Raw genomic sequence first — 17,265 nt, 5'->3', positions numbered from 1 at the left:
ATTTTAAAATTATGGAGATGTTATGGTTGCTATTTGTGTTTGACCATAAGGAAAGAAACTTTCAGGTAAACTGCAATTATTCTGTTTGTCTATATTTTCTGCAGGCTGTATCTACTTTTTGGTATGTCACCTAAAGACGACCATGTGTTTAAGTAAAGGACATTTTAAAGTTTATGGTTCAATAGAAATGTCTCTAATCTTTTTCATTCATTTGAATACAAATAAAGAAAGCACTCTTCTGTGAATGGATCAGTAGTGGGTTCTAAGTATCAGCTGATATTTTAGTTTAAATCAACACTTTATTTGATAACTGACTTTTATTTTTGTTTTATACTATATTATCATATCATATTTAAAAAAAATATTACTGATGTTGCGTTTGAAGGGACGTAGTGGTTCCGGCTCCGTTCTTTTCTCAATAAAAGTTATGACTTGGGAATGTAATTATTTTATTCGCATATTTAAAGTAAATTACTCTATTATTAATGTAACAGAATGTGTTTAAAAATATATATATATTTTTTGTCAAAACATCCGAATAGCCCATAGTACCTCAATCAGACGGATAAATTGTTTTGAAAAACAATAAAAGGAAGTAGTTTGACGATATCGGAAGTGAGCTGAGTACGAAGCACCGTTGTTTGTGGTGGTATGAATTTTGAGTTTTATTCCCGTGTTTACATGGTGCATTTAACGAGCCGAAGCGGATTTTGCACTTAAAACAGGAACCCTTAGTTTCCCATCTTATTTTTCGCGTGTGACTGTCAGGTTGTGTGAATATGTGCACACAAACGAAAGCTGCTGCCCGCATGGTAAACATCCCGCAGGCAGACATCGATCCCTCGGGAGTGTTTAAATACGTCCTCATCAGAGTTCACAGCAAAGAAAAAGATGACGACACGGAAGTTGATATAGTCCGTGGATACGGCTGGGCTGAGTACCACGGTAAGTGCTGCTGATATGTTACAAAATAGTATAATCATAAAATAAAAATCTCTATGGCTATTTCTGTCATCGTGTACTGATGTTAACGAGACGCTGTTGCAATATTTAGTTGGGCCGCATAATGTTAATAAAGTGAAAAAAGATTCGCTCATTTCAGATCCGGATGCTATGCAGAAAATAGCCACGAGATGGCAGCCTAACAAAACAAACGGAGCATACTGTACCGGGTGTGTGCCATTGTCAAATATCAGCTTTTTTTTTTTTGCACAATAAGCAATGCGACAGAGATCAAAATCAGTAGTGGTTAAACTGCACAGAAATGCATGGCATTCATCCAAAGGCATGTGATATGAAATATGAAATAGCATCGTCTGTTTTTTGCAGCTGTGATTTGGAGACTGTCAACATTAAGTGTGACATCCAGAATGTAATCTTTTTGTAGTGCACAATATTCATATGAAATAATTCCTCTTTGCATGTCAGCGGATATCTATGATAAGGTCTCGGAGGAATTGGAAAAGGATGGACTCCTGGACTGTGAGTGTGTCGGAGGGGGAAGGATCAGACATGATGCCCAGGCTAAGAAGATACATGTATATGGCTACTCGATTGTGAGTGTCTAGTTCGGTGCAGTCACGCTCCCCTTCAAATATTCAAATAACAGTTAAGTTACCAAGTGTAAGTGACTATTTCTGTGGTATTTTTTCATACAGGGGTTCGGAAGAGCGAACCACGTCATAACCACTGAGAAACTGAAGGTTCAGTACCCGGACTATGAGGTGACCTGGGATAACGAAGGATATTGAAATGAACTGTAACAAAAAATATGATGGCCGCTCCTCCGCTGAGCTAGACTTTAACATTATAGATTATTTTCATCATGAATTTTTCGATGCCACAAATACATCCCGACACTATTAGGACTTATTTATCACTAAATATTCCAATTCTCAACTTCTCATGTATTTTTTTTCCCACAGTGGTGACTTTTCTTGGTAGGACATTGAAAAATCAAAATAGGCAAGGGATTATTTCATAATATACCACTCGTGAAAGTTTTCAGAATTGATTTTATTGCCTTTGTCAGTTTTTATAGATTCAGTGATGACTTATCTGTAAATATATGAAACATATTATATCCATACCACCTTGACAACTTTCATTCTCATTGAGCTTTAAAGTACAAATCTTGATACATTTATTTTTTTTGTACATTATTGTATGGTGCTTATATGTACAGCAATATCCCTAATTTGGTTGAGTTCATCTCAAATAAATGCACACACAATGCAAAATTGGTGTTTCCTTTTGATTTAATCTGCAGTTAGGAGCAGAAGTACTGGACAATGACAGTGTTTGTGATTTGAAATCACCATGGATTTCTAACAAGTCATTTAAGTTTTTTCATCTTTAATGCAATATATATACATTACACACACTTTATTTATTTCCCTTAATGAATAGATAGAATCAACAATACCATTTTATGTTGACCTGGATTATTTTTGATATTTGCATTTTATCCAAGAATCTGAGCTGAAAGTCAGAATTCTGAGACTAAAGTCAGATTTCTGAAAAAAAAGTCAGAATCCAGAATTCTTTTTGTTCTTCACTGGCCCAAATTCTCTTGCGTAATCACCATTTCATTGATCTGAGAGACAGACTCAAATAGTTAATCATGGGTGTGGATAATATTAATTTGGGTATTTTTTAATAATCTTGGATAACATTTTTTTTTCATCATGGAAAGTTTGTATAAGACAAACTCTAAAATTGCATATTTACGTAATTCTTTTTTTTATCATTAAAAAGATACTGGTACATTTTCTACATGTGTACATGCTCTATGTGAAATCTCTGCACATTCATTTGCCACGGTGCCTTAATACACTGGTGATGTTTATAAGTAAGATGCATGCTGGAAGAGCTTAAAGTCCAGTTGTTATCTTTCCGGAAGAAAGGCAATAAATTAAGGAGGTAAAAGTCAGGTTCAGGATTGTCAGATTGTTCCTTGAGCTGCCAAGATGTGGTGGAAAAGGAGCTTTATTCACCAAATCAGGATCTCCGCCATTATCTTGGCTTTGATTCTGCACTTGGGTAAGTAATAGCATTTTTCACCGTGCTTCATAAAGTGTGTTTTATTTGCTCTGATGAAAGATGATGTTGAATTTGCCAAAGTGAAATCATTCATTTTCATTCAAAGTGTTTATCTTGGGGCTAATTGACATCCGAAACAGGACAAAGTCAATATTTGTACAATTCTTTTTGCGTGTGTAGTTATTCTAAATTAGAATATTCAAATATTGGTCAGTTATAGCCACACAATACGCCTTGAGCTGTTATCAATAGTAGAAACACTTCTCGTCATGATGTAATCTCTGTGACTACCACAATTATAGTTATTTTAAAATGGCACATCTGTGTCAAAACTAGAGTAACTTTATTTTTATTAGATTGAGGAACAAACAACCATAGACATGCAAATTATATTGCAGCCAATAAGTATGAGCCTCATCACCCCAAGAGAATGTGCTGACAATAGATACACGCGGTATATTTGTCCAATGTGGTCTTCAACACATCTGATTGAGAGACCTTTGGATTGACAGGTGGCATTCTCCCAGCATCAACTCGCTAACTTTCCTTCTGGCCTCTGAGCCTTGAATTGTGCCATAAACTCTGACAGTCATGATAAGAGATCAAAACCTGGACATGCATGATGCAAAATTCAAATGCAATGTTGATTTTCAAAAAATAGAATCAATGCGAAATAGCTGTTTTTAGATGTTCCCCTTGAGCTAAAACGGAACCATTCAAACTTGAATGAACATTGTTCTCTTCCTTTCACGCAGCTACTTCTCAACCTTGTCTCAGCCCTGAGAGGAAATGCGACTTTGTGTGTGACTGTTTGGATTGCGATGACGAACAAGACTGTGGTATGGTTCTCGACATTTAACATCTATCTAATCATTCATTCCCAATAAAGTCAGGATTGAGATGGCAATTATTTATCTTGGTCTTTGGTATCTAAACTAGGGTGTGTAGAATTTTTATAGCCACAGTATTCAAACCCAGAATTGCAAGGCAAATTTAAACTCTTAATTTCCTTTCAAGGCTACAGCGGGAAGGGATTTCAATGTGATTTTGAGGACACAGGAATATGTGGATGGAAGGACCAGTCCTTGAATGCAGCATACAGGTGGGAACAGCGTCAAAGAGGTGACACACTCCCAGATAGCGGACCATCCTCTGATTTCACCACTGGGACTGCTTCAGGTATGACTTAAAAACAAATGAATGTAATATTCCACTTTGTCGCAAAAGAAGTTGGGGAAAAAAGATGAAGTGGCGGAATCCGGCAATAAAATGTATGTGTAATACGTTGCCCACAGGCTGGTTTATGGGTGTAACAGAGGTCAAGTCCTCTAGTGTCAAAACTGCAGTCCTTGTTTCACCAAAGATGCAAGAGTCCTCACCAACATGTCGCCTTCGTCTCAGATATTTCCTGTGGGATTCAGGTACAAAATGTTTTTTTTTTTAATTGCAGCGCATTATGATGTGTAATATGACAACACGGACCGGAGCTCAGATATGAATGTGATGTCCTCGTAGGTGAAACGGGTCTTGGCTCCTCTCCGCTATTTGCATCTGTCCTCCACAATGACTTCGAAAAAGCCATAGTGTGGCGGCCTGAAGCCACCAGCGTCCGAGGATGGAGGGAGGCCACTATCTTTCTGGGCCGCATCGCCGCACCTTTTCAGATCCATCTTAACTCAAACCGCTTGCAGGGGCGGAAAGGAGATGTTGCTGTGGATCAACTTGAGTTCCTGGACTGTGCTTTGCCCTGTGAGCACCCAAATTTCTCAATTTCAAAACACCACCCCACAAAAATTCGAACATTTCCCCACCACGCTGAAAATATCTACGATACAGAACAGTAAATTAGGAATAGGAATAAAATGCTTTGTAAATTGAGTTGTTACCACTCCTTACTTCTCCAGTGCCACTACCTGGCAAAGAGTGTCCGGCCGAAATGCTGGCGTGCAAACGTGGGGGCTGCGTCACCCAACGTCAGGTATGCGACGGCACTGATGATTGTGGCGACAGGACCGATGAGGAGAACTGTGGTGAGTAATCACAAACAAAGAAATGGCATTAAGCAGCTGTGTTGGTATAAAGATTCAGTCAGTCTTTCTGGATCTTTCAGTTGAGTCGCAGTTTGTCAGGTGGTGGAACACAACCTGAGATTTCTCCATAATAACTGAGGTCGCTGTATTTATCGGGTGAAACCATGTTACTCAGTGCTAATAAACTAATAAATAAATCAACGTTACATTGATTTGTATGATTTATAGTTAACTGCACTGTCATGTGGGTTGTGCAGTTAATGGAAATTCAAATACAATTACGATTGTCACACTCTATGATTAAAAGCTATTTGTTTTTTAAATACAAGGAAGTTGCACTTTTATTTATACATTTGCACTTTTTTGGAAATTTTAAAACAAACAATTTTATAGGTTTTGTACTTACATTGTTTTTTCAAAGAAATATATTTGTTGTAATATTTTTTATTGTTTAAACACATTCTTGGTTTTACAGGAAAAAAATGATCATTTGAATAATAGTGATTTTAATTAATGCCAAAATAATCGGGATCATTTTTTTTTCATAATCGAGCAGTCCTAGTATCTAGTCAGCTATGATGAACTCCAGTTTCCCTGTGACCTTAACAAAGCTCGTGTTATTGTTCTACACCACTGCAAACTACAACATATGAAATTGTGTGAATATCGCCGGTATTGTCAATCAACACAACAGTTAAAATAGCACTGTGTAACTTTGTGCGTATTTGTGTGCAGAGGGATATCGGCGCTGTGACTTTGAGAAAGATTTGTGTGATTGGGACCTCAGGTCATTGTCCAATTTAAAATGGATAAGGACCAATCAGAAAAACGTATCCAACACAGATCCTCTGAAAGGACCAGGACGGGATCATTCCAGCAACAGCGCATCGGGTACTACCAATTCTAATTCATTATTCAACCATGTTTCTGCGCCATTATTTATTTTACGCTATCTTTAGTCTACTCTACTTACACTAAAGTTAACGAACATTGCAGGTCACTTCTTGTATGTCACGGTTCCCGATGAAGGGCTTGGAAAAGATTGGGCTGGTTTCCAAAGTCCTCGCCTTGAACCCACTAATAGTACTCATCCTTGCAAGGCAAGCCGACATGTTTGCTTCGTTGGATTTATTTTTATTTTTTTTTACATTCATGTCATTTGAGCCATGTCCGTCAACTTCCTGCTTTAGATGGTCATGTACACGCACCAGTTTGGGCCGAGGTCCGGTGGGCTGACGGTACTGGTTGCTGATAAGAGAATCTCACCAGTGTGGAAACGAGGTGGAGCTCTGGGTGATGTTTGGGTAAAAGCTGAAGTGGAAATTGTCAACAACTCAACTTTTCAAGTGAGTGTTTCTCCTAAATCCACACACACAAAACACACAGTTGTATTTTTTATTTTTAGACAAATCATTTTCAATGCAAGGCCAAACATTTAGTATGCGCAGACAACCGGTCTTGTATTTATCCTTGAAATAATAGTGTTTTTTTATGTTTCCTCAATTATTTGACAGATTCTTTTCATGGCAGCAGTCAGGGAACTCGCCTATGGAGGTGTCGCTATCGACAACATTGTATTGTCTCCTGAATGCCGCAGGTCAAATGGTAATGAGGACAAATTCTACGGTTCGACACAATCAAATAGTCTAAAAAAAAAAGAGTTTCCTCGTTATTTGAAGTAGTTGCAGTGACACACTTTTTTTTCCAGAAAGTATCTGGCTAGATAAATTCCCTAAATCTCCCGAAAACCCTTGCACGGTGCCTGAAAAGTTGTGTAATTTTGAAACCGACTGCCAGGGAGGAGAGGATGAAGCCGTATGTGGTGAGTGCGTTAAACCTGTTTGCTTACATGGTTCAGCCGGTCAAACCGTTTTGCTCAACCAGAAACAGTAATGAGTCATCTTAGTGTGTTAGCATGGTATGTAGATAATTCAGTCCACACCCTTGGGATCATAGTTCTTTTTCTACCTGCAACTTCCATAAGTATACGTACCTTGACGTTTACTCATCACTTGTGTCTGGTCCCACGCAAAGACACTCACACAAATTATGTTTTTCTCTTTGAAAATAATGAAGATCGGGCACCACAGTATATAGCCTAGTGGTTAACATCCTTGGCACACATTTTTAAGATTTTAATACAAACATGTCAGATCAATTGAAGATTAAAAATTGTCCAAAATGCTCCAGGTTTGATTCCCCTAAGCATTGGTGGAGGATTTTCTTTTCTTGGTGGGGAGGCAAGGATGTCTTTTTACAAACCCCAAACATTAAAAAAAAAAAAAAAAATTGCTGTTAAAGATTCTACATCTGTTCCCTATGGGAGAAGGGTGGAAATGTAAAAAGAGAATTTCTGGGAAAATATCCAAAAGTGGCCTGTCCTGGGAGGTCCAAGCATTTTTCAGGAGAGATGACCTTCGCCACTGATTTTCATAGTGAATTGGTGGTTCTGCTTTATACGTACTAACTAACAAAATGGAAAACTTTGATTTGACTTCTGATCCATACAATTATTATTCTAATATTATTGTCTTGTCTGAGTCACAGGAGACTTCTCGTACAGTAAAGGCAGCTCAGGCTGGACAGACACAAGCATTGGGAGTCAGGGTTGGGTACTTCACCAACATTCTTCAGAAAAAGGTACAGATTGACACTGATCATTGGTTTATACATTTTTTTTATGGGAGATAGCCACACTATAAATACATGCTTATTTTTGACAGAGGAGTACCTTTATGTGGACGAGGCCCCAGGTCAGCAATTGACTAAGGCGCAGACACGGACCCCGCTCCTGGGCCCCTCCGGCCCTGCTTGCACTTTACAATTTGATTATTCACTCACTGGAGATTCAGATCATATTGGTACACTTATCAGCTACATTTCTTCATATTTTCTCCCAGGATATATACAACAATGATTTGACCATTTTATTTCTTGTCCCCAGGTGACCTATCGGTCAGAGTGATAGACAGCATGTTGGGTGTGCAGGCTGAATTGTGGGAGTTCAGTGGAAAGACAGGAATAGGGGAGACAGAGTGGCAACCTGCACGAGTGGCCATCGGAGCCAGGAAACATCGTTTTCAGGTGCAGCAGATGAAAAAAACAGTCAAATTATGGCCAAACCCTGAATCATTTAAAAGATTTTCCATCTTGGCTCATCTTTTCGTTTTCTCCATCAGTTGGCATTTGAATCTCGTGTGCTAAAACTGTCCCCTTCCACCAAGATTAAAGTAAAAAACGTTCACTTCACTGGTTGCCATGCTGACTATTATCCATCTTCTTCAACGGGTAACTTTTATCATTATTTTATCAAGATCCAAACGGAATGATCCGTAACACTTTGCTGCAATACTCTGCTTTGTTTTGCATGGTTATTGAGAAGCAATGTCATGTAACTTTGAAGAAGGGTTATGTGGCTGGCATCAGGATAAAAGTGACAACTTTGACTGGTCACTGTTCGATGGGATGGACCACACCATCGGGTTGGGTACGCTCATATAACTGTGCTTGATGACTATATAGTATTTTAGAGGGTCTCACTTCCTGAGTGCACATTCATACAATTCTATTTACCGTATTTTCCGGACTATAAGGCGCACCTAAAAACCTAAAATTTTCTCAAAAGCCGACAGTGCGCCTTATAGTCCGGTGCGCCTTATATATGGACCAAATTCCTAAATTTAAACTGGCCCGAAGCATTGTGTCATGAAATCAATCATAAGTGGCCCGCTGAAGACTATGAATCATGAATCAAAAAGACTATGGATCATTATTTTGTGATTATAAAGTAACTTGTTGCGTCTGAAGTTGAAATAAAAAAGATAAAATGGAGAATGATTTGATTTGGTTGAAAAATCTGACATGATGCATTAATGGTGCGCCTTATGGTCCGGTGCGCCTTATATAAGGACAAAATTTTAAAATGGGCCATTCATTGAAGGTGCGCCTTATAGTCCCGTGCGCCTTATAGTCCGGAAAATACGGTATATGTATGTAATGTTTGTAGAATGAAGCCAAATCGTTGCACTAATCATCATTGGCAACATCTAATATGTTACATCACTGGAATTCTTTTCACTCTTGTCATAGGTAAAAGTCTTGTGGTGGACATGTGGAGTTCCTCACTGCATGGTGTTTTTGGACGCTTACTGTCATTGCCATTATTACCTGGTCATACCGGCCTCTGCCTGACCTTCTTCTACAAAATCTATGGGCCAAACAATGGTGAGGTACTCAGCCAGGATAGCTCATCTACACGGTTGTATCATATCTGAATATCATTATCTTCTCTTAGGGGCTCTCAATGTGAAGTTATTTGATGAGGATGGTTATGAGAAGTTGCTGTGGACCCGCAATGGAGCTCACGGCAACATGTGGCATGAAGCACAATGCCCAGTGCCTCATCAGTTCACAACATATCAGGTATACCGCAACGTCCTCCCTACTAATCACTTTTGCATTTAGTATCTCACTTTGACCAATATTTACTCCACCCACAGCTGATGTTTGAAGCTGTACGCTCCGGTTTTGATGGCCAGGTGGCCATTGATGATGTGACGTTGGTGGCCCGTCCCTGTTCTGTCCCAAGGTTGTGTTCTTTTGAGGCTCAGCAGTGTGGCTACATCAGTTCTGGTCGGGTTTATTGGGTCCATAGAAACGGACTGACTGCAAAAGCGACGGAACCCAAAAGCGATCACACTCTGGAGACAGAACTGGGTAATGAAAAGTACCTTTTTGTCTAGTACTGTACATGAACTGCCACAACATTAGTCAAATATACCGTATTTTCCGGACTATAAGGCACACAGGACTATAAGGCGCACCTTCAATAAATGGCCCATTTTAAAACTTTGTCCATATATAAGGCGCACCGGACTATAAGGCGCACCATTAATGCAATCACAATATAATAACTTGAAAGAGTGAAAACAATAACAATATATCAATAATGTTAATATCACACAACACACAAAATAAACATGTAAAGCTTGCTTTAATAAGTACAAAACAAAACAGTCAGATAGATCAGTAAACTTTAAAAGTTAAAGATTAAAATAATAACAAATTAACAATTTTATGAAAGTTGAATGAACTTTTTATTAGATGTATTAAGTTTGTTTTATTGTTGTTATTGTTGTATGAATAAGAAGAGTGATATTGGTGTTTGTGACTGCAGTAAACAGGCCAGGTTACATCATGTCAGATTTTTCATCCAAATCAAATCATTCTCCATTTTATCTTTTTTATTTCAACTTCAGACGCAACAAATTACTTTATAATCACAAAATAATGATCCATAGTCTTTTTGATTCATGGTTCATAGTCTTCAGCGGGCCACTTATGATTGATTTTATGACACAATGCTTCGGGCCAGTTTAAATTTAGACGGGCCAAATGTGGCCCGTGGGCCAGAATTTGGTCCATATATAAGGCGTACCTGACTATAAGGCGCACTGTCGGCATTTGAGAAAATCTGAGGTTTTTAGGTGCGCCTTATAGTCCGGAAAATACGGTACACAAATAATAATTACTCAAAAATACTTTTGATTGACATTATCAGAAAATTATTTAAACAGTCAATGTGTTTATTCAGGTTGTATTTTGGAGTAATCTGAACCATACATTTTTACATCTGTTTGGTTGCTCCACTTAGCTACTCACAGGAGTAAAAAAATTTTTGAAATCAGCAACACTACATAAGGTCGAGTGCAGTCAATGGAAAAACTGACACCTAAAGAAGGACTCATAATTAACAATTCTACATTTTCCATCCATTTTTCCTGTTCTGTGTGCACTGTAGGTTTCTACATGATGGTTAAAACTGGAAGAAGTGTCCTTCCCACTGGCGCAATCACAACTCTCACATCGCCTGTTCGCCAGGGAACAACTCGTACTGAGTGTGTAAATTTCTGGTATCACATGGGAAGCGAGAATCCAGGTGAGTCCCCCAAACAACAAGAAGTCACACACACTATAACATAAGTGTGAATTATTTGCAGGCTCTCTGTCAGTGTATATGAAGCCAGTGAAAGGTGAGAGGGTCAAGATCTTTATGAGCAGTCTGAACCAGGGAGATGTCTGGCTCCATGGTAATGCCAATATCTCCAGCAACCTTCTGGACTGGCAGGTATTAAAATCATCAACTTTCACTGTAAATATCAGACAAATAAAGTCGAGGAGATATCCTAAAAGGGATCAAAATGTCTTATTGATAGTTGAATTTTTGTTCTTTAGTTGCAGTTTGAAGTCACAGGAAGAGGAGGAAAAGACACTCATATTGCAATTGATGATGTTTTCCTTTCTGCACATCCATGTGAAAATCAAGGTATGGTGATTCAACGACATACCCCAAGTTATTCTATTTTAGTCCACGTTTAATATCATAAAAAAATATATCAGATTTACCTACGCAGTCTGTTTTTCATGCTGATGTTGGACATTGTCTTAGGTTCAAAGTGCAGTCTCGAGAAAGGAATGTGTACCTGGAGTAACACTCAAAACATCAAGCGGGACCAACTGGATTGGGAGTTGACGAGTCACGAAAAAGAGAACCACTACTTTACCCCCTTGGAAGACCACACACTTGGAACGGAGAAAGGTCAACCGCAGAACCAAATCAATCAATCAGTCAATCAATCAATCAATCAATCAATCAATCAAGTTTTTTTTCCCTTGAAAATCCCAAACAGAAGAATATGTCAAGGGACAGGGTGTGTCCATTTCACAATGACCATCTTCCCATCTCCTTTTTCCAGGTCACTTCCTGTTCATTCCAAGTAGCAACCGGACAGCAGCCAACCAGAAGGCTCATCTGCTGAGCCCTCATCTACCTCGGACAAAAGGCACTTGCTTGAAATTCTGGGCCTACAAACCATATTCATGTAAGAATCAGGTTTTAAAGATAGTTCACAACAGTTTTGTTTTAAACCTGATTTGAAATGTTCTGTGAAAAACTGCTTTGCTTTATAACAGCCTGTGGGTTTTTTTTGCATGTTGTAGCGGACAGCCAGCTAAGGGTGTGGACATTGTCCAAAGATCTTCTCAATGAGCAGCTAGAGGTGAAAGAGCTAGGGGGACCATGGAGACGCTTTGAGGTTGACATCGTGTCCACTGAAGAATATCAGGTTAGACTTTCACATCACTTAATCAACATTTACTCAACCTCGCCGTGACACTGACTTTTATCTATTCTGCTGTTGTTGCCAGATTGTGATTGAGGGAATCAAAGGTGCTACTGGTGTTTTTGCCCTTGATGACATTGAGTACACCATCGGTGTCAACTGTGCTAAAAAAGTCACGGATGGAGCCACAAGTAAAGAGAATCATATCAAGAATCCCATATTTTTAGTTTAAAACAAAAGTCAGAGTATATCTTGTGTTAAGTATCCAAAATGATAACAAATCAAACCTTCATTTTATTTCATCTGTAGCCTCAACCAAGCCCAATGCAGGAGGGATTGCAGCATCAGTCATTGTGGTGCTGCTGCTGATTGGCACATTGATTGCCCTGCTTGTCTACTACCTACGCACCCAAATGACAGTCAGGGCTTCATCTCCCGAAGCTTACGCCGGTTTCAGCAACGAGACCTATGAAGCAGATGTCACGGTATGTTCAAGCTGTAGAGCACAGGTGTCAAACTCAAGGCCCGGTTGGCCAGATACGGCCCGCCACATCATTTTATGTGGCCCACAAAGACAAATTGTGTATCAAATTCGTGTGTCATTACTAGAATTGCAAATTGTCTTCACTTTTAATAATATCTTTTTTTTTAAATATTTGACCAGTTTTTACTCGTCTGATTTGAAAACGAGTTATTTGTCAGTTTGTTTTGTAGCTTTTACTGTATATAACATGAGATGCTCATACATTTATTTGGGTTGACAGTCATGATGGCCCTACAAAAGAAGCGATGACTACAATGCGGCCCGCGAAAAAAATGAGTTTGACACCCCTGCTGTAGAGGAACTCTAACGATAACCTCAATCTGGCTCTATCCATGTTTTTTTTAATGTTTTTATTTATGTTCTCCATGTGAACAGGAAGACCACGTGAGAGTTCCACCAGCACAATCTCACCCGATGGCAGCTGGGTTCAACATTATCTCTGTATGTGTCTATAGCTAGGATAGCATCTTTCCACTACACTATAGGCACTATTCCCTTCTACCCAATATTGTGTGCAGGTCTCTGCTGCTGTCAGAGAGAGGGAGGTGGCGTGAGAGTGGACGAAAGGCGGTCTCGCCACCTCTCGTGGCTTAGTGAAATTTAGGCGATATCACAGCAGAAGAACTGCTTGTATCGGCCTTACATCACACACGCACACGCAGACCAACCCACACACACACACACACGTACAAATACTTGCATAGTAAACACAGTAAAATCAGCACATATACTGAATTATATCCGGTGATGACCTCGAGACTGAGCTCATTGCCGAAGGAAGTGAAGGTCCATGTGGAAAACTGTAGGAACGCTCCTCAAGTTAAAAAACACCATCTTCTCTAAGTGTGAGCATTCCCTGAGATGAAGTAAGACGGAATGTCATGTAAGTTTGAAGCACAAAAGGTCATGAGGATGATAGATGTTGTCAAACAATTGTATGATGGACATCAACTGTGATGGATTCTCAGGAGAAAGATTTTTTACAAGGGTGATTCTAAATTGATAGGGTGCCCTACCGGGAAAGCGGAAAGGAGGAATGATAGTCAAGAAAAGTCGACCGATTTCTGAAGGATATTTTACATGCTTTAAACCTGTGTAACTGATAAATACTGTACATTAAATTGATAAGCATTGAAATGTTTGGGACTGACATTTTAATGCATACCTGGGAAGTAAGAAGAAACTTTTTGAGTATTAACTACAATGCAGCCAGAATAAACACATTATACAATCTGCATAAGGTGTTCATCTCCCGAATCTAGGGTTAGCAATATTTTTTAGACTCGATTATTCCATCGATTATTCGAATAATCTGATACGATTGTATTTGCGTTAAAGTGCTTTCAAAATATTTCCCCCCGATTGCTATTTATTAACCAATTATATTTCTTTAACTTTGTCTTACCATTTAAAGATTAAAAACAACTCTGAGAATTTATGGTCATTGTTTTCCCAGGTAAAAGCAGATGTTTGCAAATTTCTTATTTTGATTAAACATAAAAGATAAAGTAGTCAGCTTTTATGAAGGAACAGAGAAATCCGACTTTTGAGAGCCTGGAATCAGAAGATTTGGACGATATTTAGTTAACAAACGTCTCTAAACCATTACTCTATTATAACAATACGAGGCGATTAATTTGATAATCAGTTTGTGCTCGAGGAATCAATTAATTGTGACACCTCTAGAAGAATCTTAACTCACTTTCACGGCCTTCTCTGTCACACACTCCTGGAAGGATTCTTCTGGGATCCTCCATCATAGTTTGTTTCTTCTCGCTTCCATGGAACATGGGTGAATTCTAACAAAAGGTGCTTTCCTCCAAGTTGAGTATAAGTTGCAGGTATAATTGCAGTAGCTAAATGCTAAAATGTTGGCCACCTGCCTCATATTCATCTTTTAATGTCATAACCAAATGCCAATTCAGTCCGCACGCTCACGCTAAAAAAAAAAAAAGAAACTTTCTTTTCAGACGCCGATGAGATCATCCTGTCCCTAGCAACAGTCTGGACTCAGTAACTCCCGTCATTCAGATGAAATACGTTCATTTAAAGGATGCTTGTTGTCATGGTTGCATGGCTAGTGCGTGACCACATCTGCAGCCATTTGTGCCTGGTGACTTGAAGGACCAAAGAGAAAGAGTAACCAAGGGACACAAAAATTATGCTTTATTATTTTTGCCCTCATTGTTTCTTAGGGGTGTTTTGAATGGATCCCTTCGTGCTCATCGTTTTGCTCTACGTAATGATCGCACATGAGCTGATCTGTGGATGGATGCAGCACCGGAGACAGAGTGTCAAGGGGTGCAATCGGACTGGACCTCTAATGCAGTCGAGGTGTGTGAGATTTGCTTTAGTCAAAGTTATGCTCAGTGTGATGTACTGTAATTGGAACTGAACCAAGAATTTTAGAACGCGACTTCAAAATTAAGCCAACGTTCACACTGCAAGTTTTATTAATTCAGATTTTGGGGTGAGGTTCGTTTTTTTGTTTTTTTTCACCGTTTACATTATATGATAAATGCGACATCAGTCTATTTAGTGTGTAAACAAAATGCATCTCTCAAAATCACCCATATGCCGAAGAAGCGACGTCAAATCAAAACCAAGTTGCTGGTTGGGAATCATTCCATTACAGTATACTAAATTTCTTTTGTGTGTTCCCTCCCAAGCACTCGAGGGTGTCAAGGAGCATGGTGGAGAGGCAACCACTCATCCACAAATACCAGGAGAGACCAGGACCTGAGAAAGTCCAGACGCATCATGAGAAAATCCTAGAGTAAAACACAAATGGACGCACACATTTTTAAGACGTACATTAACTTATCACCTTGTTTTGAGGCTTCTATTCTTCTTTGACCAAGATCCTGACGGTCACTATCCCAGAGCTCCCCTGTTAAGAAGAACATTAAGGAGAACCTTCTAGAAGGAAAACCCTCTCTGCAGCACTTCACCAAACAGGCTTGTATGGTAGAGTGGCCAGATGGAAGCCACTCTGAAGAAATCAAGACATGCCACCCTGGCTGGCTTTTCAGACATGGTAATTACAAACTTCCTGGCTCCTAGTCTACATTTTTTTGAACTTTCTACTCAAACAAAAATGCTGCATATATTAAACACATTAAAATACAATTGAAGAAAAAAATATAAATTAAAAACAATGAGATGCAACTGTTCATGTCAGCTTGTTAAACACTAGTGCAAGTGTGTTCTTAAGAGTGACCTAAAACACTAAAAAGACTAACAGAATAGAAACCAAGAGATATATTCACTCAATACCACGAAAAATAGATTAGCTGCATTTCTGTGTGCATATGACTTACAGGGAACACAAGAAAACAACAATTTGTAACATTGTACATTTGGAACCAAAGCGTTATGCTCGGGTGGCTGCTTTGTTCGGTTTCGTGATTCAAACGCATTGGAAGTATGGAACCACAATTGAAAAGGAACAATTATGGAGCATCAAGTTCAGCAAGATTTTTGTTATGTCCAAGTCTCAAAGCCTGGGGCAAGAACTTACATATGCACTGAACGTGGTTTGTTATACAAGCCGTGGCAAAAATTAAAACTAAAATTAAAAGATAAGTCTTCATAATGGTCATTTGAATCGGGAAAGGATACTGTTTCCGGTGGCAATGCCTTTGGCTTGGAGCTGAAATAGTAAAGTATTTTCACGACGACGTAGGCTGGTCAGTCCTAAATAAGCCTTTTTTCATGACTTTTTCAGGCTTGTAATATTTGTCATTTTAATGTCACTGTCAGGCCACTCCTGTCCACTTATGGCCTTTTCTTTACTCTATCACATAGAAGACTAAAAACCAAAGGCCTTTATAGTTCACGGCTCACAAATTGCGGAATGTTGTAAAAAGTAAAAAAATGAAAATTGTCAAGGCTGGGATTCTATTTTTAAAAAAAAAAAGAGATTTTTACTCTATATTATCTTAGTACTATAGTATTAAATGTGTGATGTTTACAATTCCTTAAGAACCAAGTTAACCTTAGTGACTCTTAGCTAAATGGAGCTATAATTACCTCAACCGAAACAAGATCGAAAGGTGGATCAAACATGACCAATCAAACGTGTCCAACCGGTCATGCATGAACTAGAAAGTAACCTATTTATTATCAAACAACACAACTGCAGCATTAGGAAAACAAACCTTGTGACGTTTGACGTGCAATAATCACCAGCAATGGTGCGGACACTAAATTCTATGTGACATTTTTCTCACGCTTTGCGTGTGAAGTCATCATCATTCTCTGATGTCATCTAGGAACTGCTTGTGACTCAGAGCAGCACTTTTGTGTTTTTATAGTTTGCTGCTCCTGTGGTTCTTGCATGCAGCTGAGACCTGTGAAGTTACTGACATCCAGTTTTTGCATCAGTGGTTGACTTTCTATTATCATATTGGATTTAATCAAGGTCACTGAACTGCAAGCCTTGACTCATCTTAATGACTCATAGTCAATCACTAACATCAGCAGGCACTACTGTAATGGTAAGCGGTTTTGTTAATCATGAGTTTAT

At 38.9% G+C, this 17,265-nt stretch overlaps 2 protein-coding genes and 1 long non-coding RNA gene across 3 annotated transcripts; all 3 read left to right on the top strand.

The window, feature by feature from the left end:
* The first annotated feature begins 606 nt into the window (after positions 1-606).
* phpt1 (phosphohistidine phosphatase 1) lies at positions 607-2,240 on the top strand. The gene is made up of 3 exons (XM_037266063.1): positions 607-945; positions 1,429-1,556; positions 1,659-2,240. Exons 1-3 carry the CDS (start codon positions 780-782, stop codon positions 1,749-1,751), a joined length of 387 nt encoding a protein of 128 aa, XP_037121958.1. The 5' UTR covers positions 607-779; the 3' UTR covers positions 1,752-2,240.
* A 240-nt stretch (positions 2,241-2,480) lies between these two features.
* On the top strand, positions 2,481-13,874 carry mamdc4 (MAM domain containing 4). Its single transcript, XM_037266078.1, has 29 exons — positions 2,481-3,042; positions 3,798-3,881; positions 4,060-4,221; positions 4,338-4,463; positions 4,558-4,791; positions 4,947-5,072; positions 5,808-5,963; positions 6,069-6,172; positions 6,263-6,418; positions 6,587-6,677; positions 6,781-6,894; positions 7,620-7,712; positions 7,796-7,933; positions 8,017-8,156; positions 8,252-8,360; positions 8,455-8,559; positions 9,162-9,296; positions 9,367-9,494; positions 9,572-9,788; positions 10,873-11,010; positions 11,072-11,199; positions 11,307-11,397; positions 11,521-11,670; positions 11,828-11,953; positions 12,072-12,196; positions 12,279-12,384; positions 12,503-12,678; positions 13,113-13,178; positions 13,256-13,874. The coding sequence occupies exons 1-29, from the start codon at positions 2,970-2,972 to the stop codon at positions 13,289-13,291; spliced, it is 3,633 nt and encodes a 1,210-aa protein (XP_037121973.1). The 5' UTR covers positions 2,481-2,969; the 3' UTR covers positions 13,292-13,874.
* A 936-nt stretch (positions 13,875-14,810) lies between these two features.
* Positions 14,811-17,236, top strand: LOC119131274. The gene is made up of 3 exons (XR_005099623.1): positions 14,811-15,071; positions 15,407-15,774; positions 17,054-17,236. It is a non-coding gene; the product is annotated as an uncharacterized LOC119131274 (long non-coding RNA).
* Positions 17,237-17,265: the final 29 nt, after the last annotated feature.

The sequence above is a fragment of the Syngnathus acus genome, chromosome 12 (genome assembly GCF_901709675.1).
Source record: "Syngnathus acus chromosome 12, fSynAcu1.2, whole genome shotgun sequence".
Classification (NCBI taxonomy): domain Eukaryota; kingdom Metazoa; phylum Chordata; class Actinopteri; order Syngnathiformes; family Syngnathidae; genus Syngnathus; species Syngnathus acus.
The sequence above is the reverse complement of the archived record's forward strand: the minus strand, read 5'-3'. Positions and strand labels throughout refer to the sequence as shown.

What these genes read in the sequence shown, in the direction of transcription:
- phpt1 (XM_037266063.1), top strand. Translation starts at nt 780, where the DNA reads ATGTGCACACAAACGAAAGCTGCTGCCCGCATGGTAAACATCCCGCAG. An exon ending in CGGCTGGGCTGAGTACCACG is followed by an intron (nt 946 to 1,428) that starts GTAAGTGCTGCT and finishes TTTGCATGTCAG; the next exon opens with CGGATATCTATGATAAGGTC. An exon ending in ATGTATATGGCTACTCGATT is followed by an intron (nt 1,557 to 1,658) that starts GTGAGTGTCTAG and finishes TTTTTCATACAG; the next exon opens with GGGTTCGGAAGAGCGAACCA.
- mamdc4 (XM_037266078.1), top strand. Translation starts at nt 2,970, where the DNA reads ATGTGGTGGAAAAGGAGCTTTATTCACCAAATCAGGATCTCCGCCATT. An exon ending in TGAATGCCGCAGGTCAAATG is followed by an intron (nt 6,678 to 6,780) that starts GTAATGAGGACA and finishes TTTTTTTTCCAG; the next exon opens with AAAGTATCTGGCTAGATAAA. An exon ending in TGTCCACTGAAGAATATCAG is followed by an intron (nt 12,197 to 12,278) that starts GTTAGACTTTCA and finishes TGTTGTTGCCAG; the next exon opens with ATTGTGATTGAGGGAATCAA.